Source organism: Portunus trituberculatus, chromosome 49, assembly GCF_017591435.1.
Source record: "Portunus trituberculatus isolate SZX2019 chromosome 49, ASM1759143v1, whole genome shotgun sequence".
NCBI lineage: Eukaryota > Metazoa > Arthropoda > Malacostraca > Decapoda > Portunidae > Portunus > Portunus trituberculatus.
This window is the reverse complement of record NC_059303.1, coordinates 15140709-15143208: the sequence shown is the minus strand read 5'-3', so window position 1 is coordinate 15143208 and position 2500 is coordinate 15140709. Positions and strand designations below refer to the sequence as shown.

At 43.1% G+C, this 2500-nt stretch overlaps 2 protein-coding genes and 1 long non-coding RNA gene across 9 annotated transcripts in view; 1 reads left to right on the top strand and 2 right to left on the bottom strand.

Annotated features, from left to right (window-relative positions):
* Positions 1-2500, top strand: part of LOC123499163 (excitatory amino acid transporter 3-like) — a 134329-nt gene that overhangs the window by 118648 nt on the left and 13181 nt on the right. The window lies entirely within an intron of this gene.
* Positions 494-2500, bottom strand: part of LOC123499171 — a 23785-nt gene continuing 21778 nt past the window's right edge. Inside the window, exon 2 of the long non-coding RNA XR_006672901.1 lies at positions 494-718. This is a non-coding gene — a long non-coding RNA (uncharacterized LOC123499171). The remainder of the gene's footprint in view (positions 719-2500) is intronic.
* The window catches only part of LOC123499168, a 3319-nt gene continuing 1312 nt past the window's right edge, over positions 494-2500 (bottom strand). Inside the window, exons 2-3 of the mRNA XM_045246868.1 lie at positions 1957-2112; positions 494-1476 (exon numbers count right to left, since the gene is read on the bottom strand). Coding sequence (XP_045102803.1) covers positions 1271-1476; positions 1957-2112 — 362 coding nt within the window. The 3' untranslated portion in view covers positions 494-1270. The remainder of the gene's footprint in view (positions 1477-1956; positions 2113-2500) is intronic.

The window sequence follows — 2500 nt, the reverse complement described above, 5'->3', positions numbered from 1 at the left end:
TTAGCTAGAGCCTTTAGAAAGTAATGGAGATGAACCAAAAATGTGCCAAAATACGGTTCTTAAAATAATGCAACAAAATTTTATGAGCCTCTACAAAAAACGGGATTACACGAATAGATTTTGTAATTGTAGCTGTTATAATGTTAAGAGGTGGCTGTGGAACAAGGAGAAACCTGTCTGAGCTGTTAATGGTTCATGAAAGATGTGGCAGATTAATCCCTTCAATACTGGGACACATTTTTACCTTGAGATTCGTGTACGATTATACCATTTTATTGACATTAGAAAGAGTCTATGGCCACACTCTCCACTATTTTGATCCCCCACATGAGTTTCTGAAGCTGTATAAAATCAGCAAATAGTAAGCAGAATAAATATGAAAACACGTCATGGTACTGAAGGGAGTTAATGATGCTTTCAATGGAGGTTCACAGCACACGTAAACTCGCTCCTGTACTGTTGTCCCTGAGCATGGGTGGATGTAAAGGCGGTATGGATATAAACTTTATTGACTAGAAGATCCAATAAGTAGATTTTTATAAGCTCGATTTACAGACCAACCTTGAGTATGATTATTTTTTTTTGTATTATTGTATTTGTTTTCGATATGGTGCTCCTTGAGATTAGACATTAAATATACAATCTATTTATAAATTCTCTCTCTCTCTCTCTCTCTCTCTCTCTCTCTCTCTCTCTCTCTCTCTCTCTCTCTCTCTCTCTATGAATCACTCACACGTTCCTATCATCTGGCCAGTGCATCTGAACTTATAAGGAAAATCATCATAACTAGTTCTTGCTACACACACACACACACACACACACACACACACACACACACACACACACACACACACACACACACACACACACAGGACACTCCCCCCTTCGCAAACATTAATGACAAGTGGATCTCTCGCACTGTTCTAACACACACACACACACACACACATGTAAAGAAATCCACCTTAACGCCTTAGGTACTGTGACGCATTTTTACCTTGAGATTTGTGTACGATTAGACCATTTTATTGACATAAGGAAAGGTCTATAGAGGTCAGAAGATTAATGGCCAGAGTCTTCACTATTCTAATCCCCATATAAGTGTCTGAAGCTGTTTAATATCGCCAAGTAGTAAGCAGAATAGATATGAAAATGCGTCCTAGTTCTGAAGGGGTTAAGGGAAGCGACCTCTTAACTTGTAGAGGTCACAAACCGAAAGAATAATGTCACTTGACCACTATTAACCAAGACACCAAGTCTATTCCGCGGGTCACCTCACGATTAGGACGAGCACGGCACCGAGGACGGAGAAAAGGGTAGGCAGAAGGGGTGTAGTGACGTGGGCGGCGTTGCAGAAGTCAGTTTTACAGAAGCAGGCGAGGCTGTGGGAGGCTGTGGGATGGGACCAGCAGCCCTCTTGATGTTCTACACCCCGATGGTTGGTCCGCGGCGCACATCCTCGCACTGTATCCAAGTCTGCTGGGGAAAAAGAACTAAAATGACGACTGAACGAGAAAGAACGAAAGTTGCTCCATATTAAACTCTTCTGCCTCAAATATGACGATTCTAATTCATGCCACTACTTCTCTACCCTGTGTTGGTTTGGGTGAGGAATGAGAAGGAGGGAGAGCGAGGAAGAGCGGGTCGTTGAGGTTACAATATTGAGGTATGCACGAGGAAGATACCTGAGGGCCCCTGAACTGGTACCTTTGAAGCTTTGTTTGCTGAAGAGACAGAAGAGGCAATATCTGGCGACGAGGAGCAGAGCGGGCGACGACAAGGAACCAAGAGAAAATTAGACTAGGAAAGAGAAATCGAAGTAATAGACGCACGAGATGAACAAGACGGGAGGAAATAATGCAGGATAGAATGCGTCACGGTTAAAGAGTGAGAAGAGAGTGAGTAAGGACTGGAGCGGCGGGAAGGAGAGGTAATGAGAGGGGATGTCAGACTGACCGTTCCGCTCCGATGGCCATGCCGGGAGAATCTTGACGCATATGGAGTCGTCGGAACACTCTCTCCAAAACTGCGTCCAGGTCGTAGCGTGAGAGAAGTCCGAGCAGTCAGGCTCACCTGTCACATGCGTCCCACACTCGTAGCACCAAAGACTCGCTGCGGGAGAGAAGCGACACTGTGAAGCACAAGAAATACAGCTTGGAGAGAGTATTGTACAGGCACTAAAGAACTGTATGTCCCGTAGATGACGTGATGGAAAGTTCGATGACAGGAATTAGTTTCAAGATTTCTGCTGACTTCTATGAACCAAGATAACCCACATGAAACAAATATCAAGTAGGAATAGTCGGCATCGTCATTATCTCTCCTCATTAACGTAATCATTTTATGGAATAGGAAAAATGCTAAAATTCTTCATTTGTTTTGCTAAGATAAGACTGAAAAAGAGCGTTTTGATTATAATGTTTTTATTGTATAATGACCGTGAATACTTCAAGCCATAAAACCTTGAACTTAACCCAACATGCCGCGCCTCTTAGTAGTA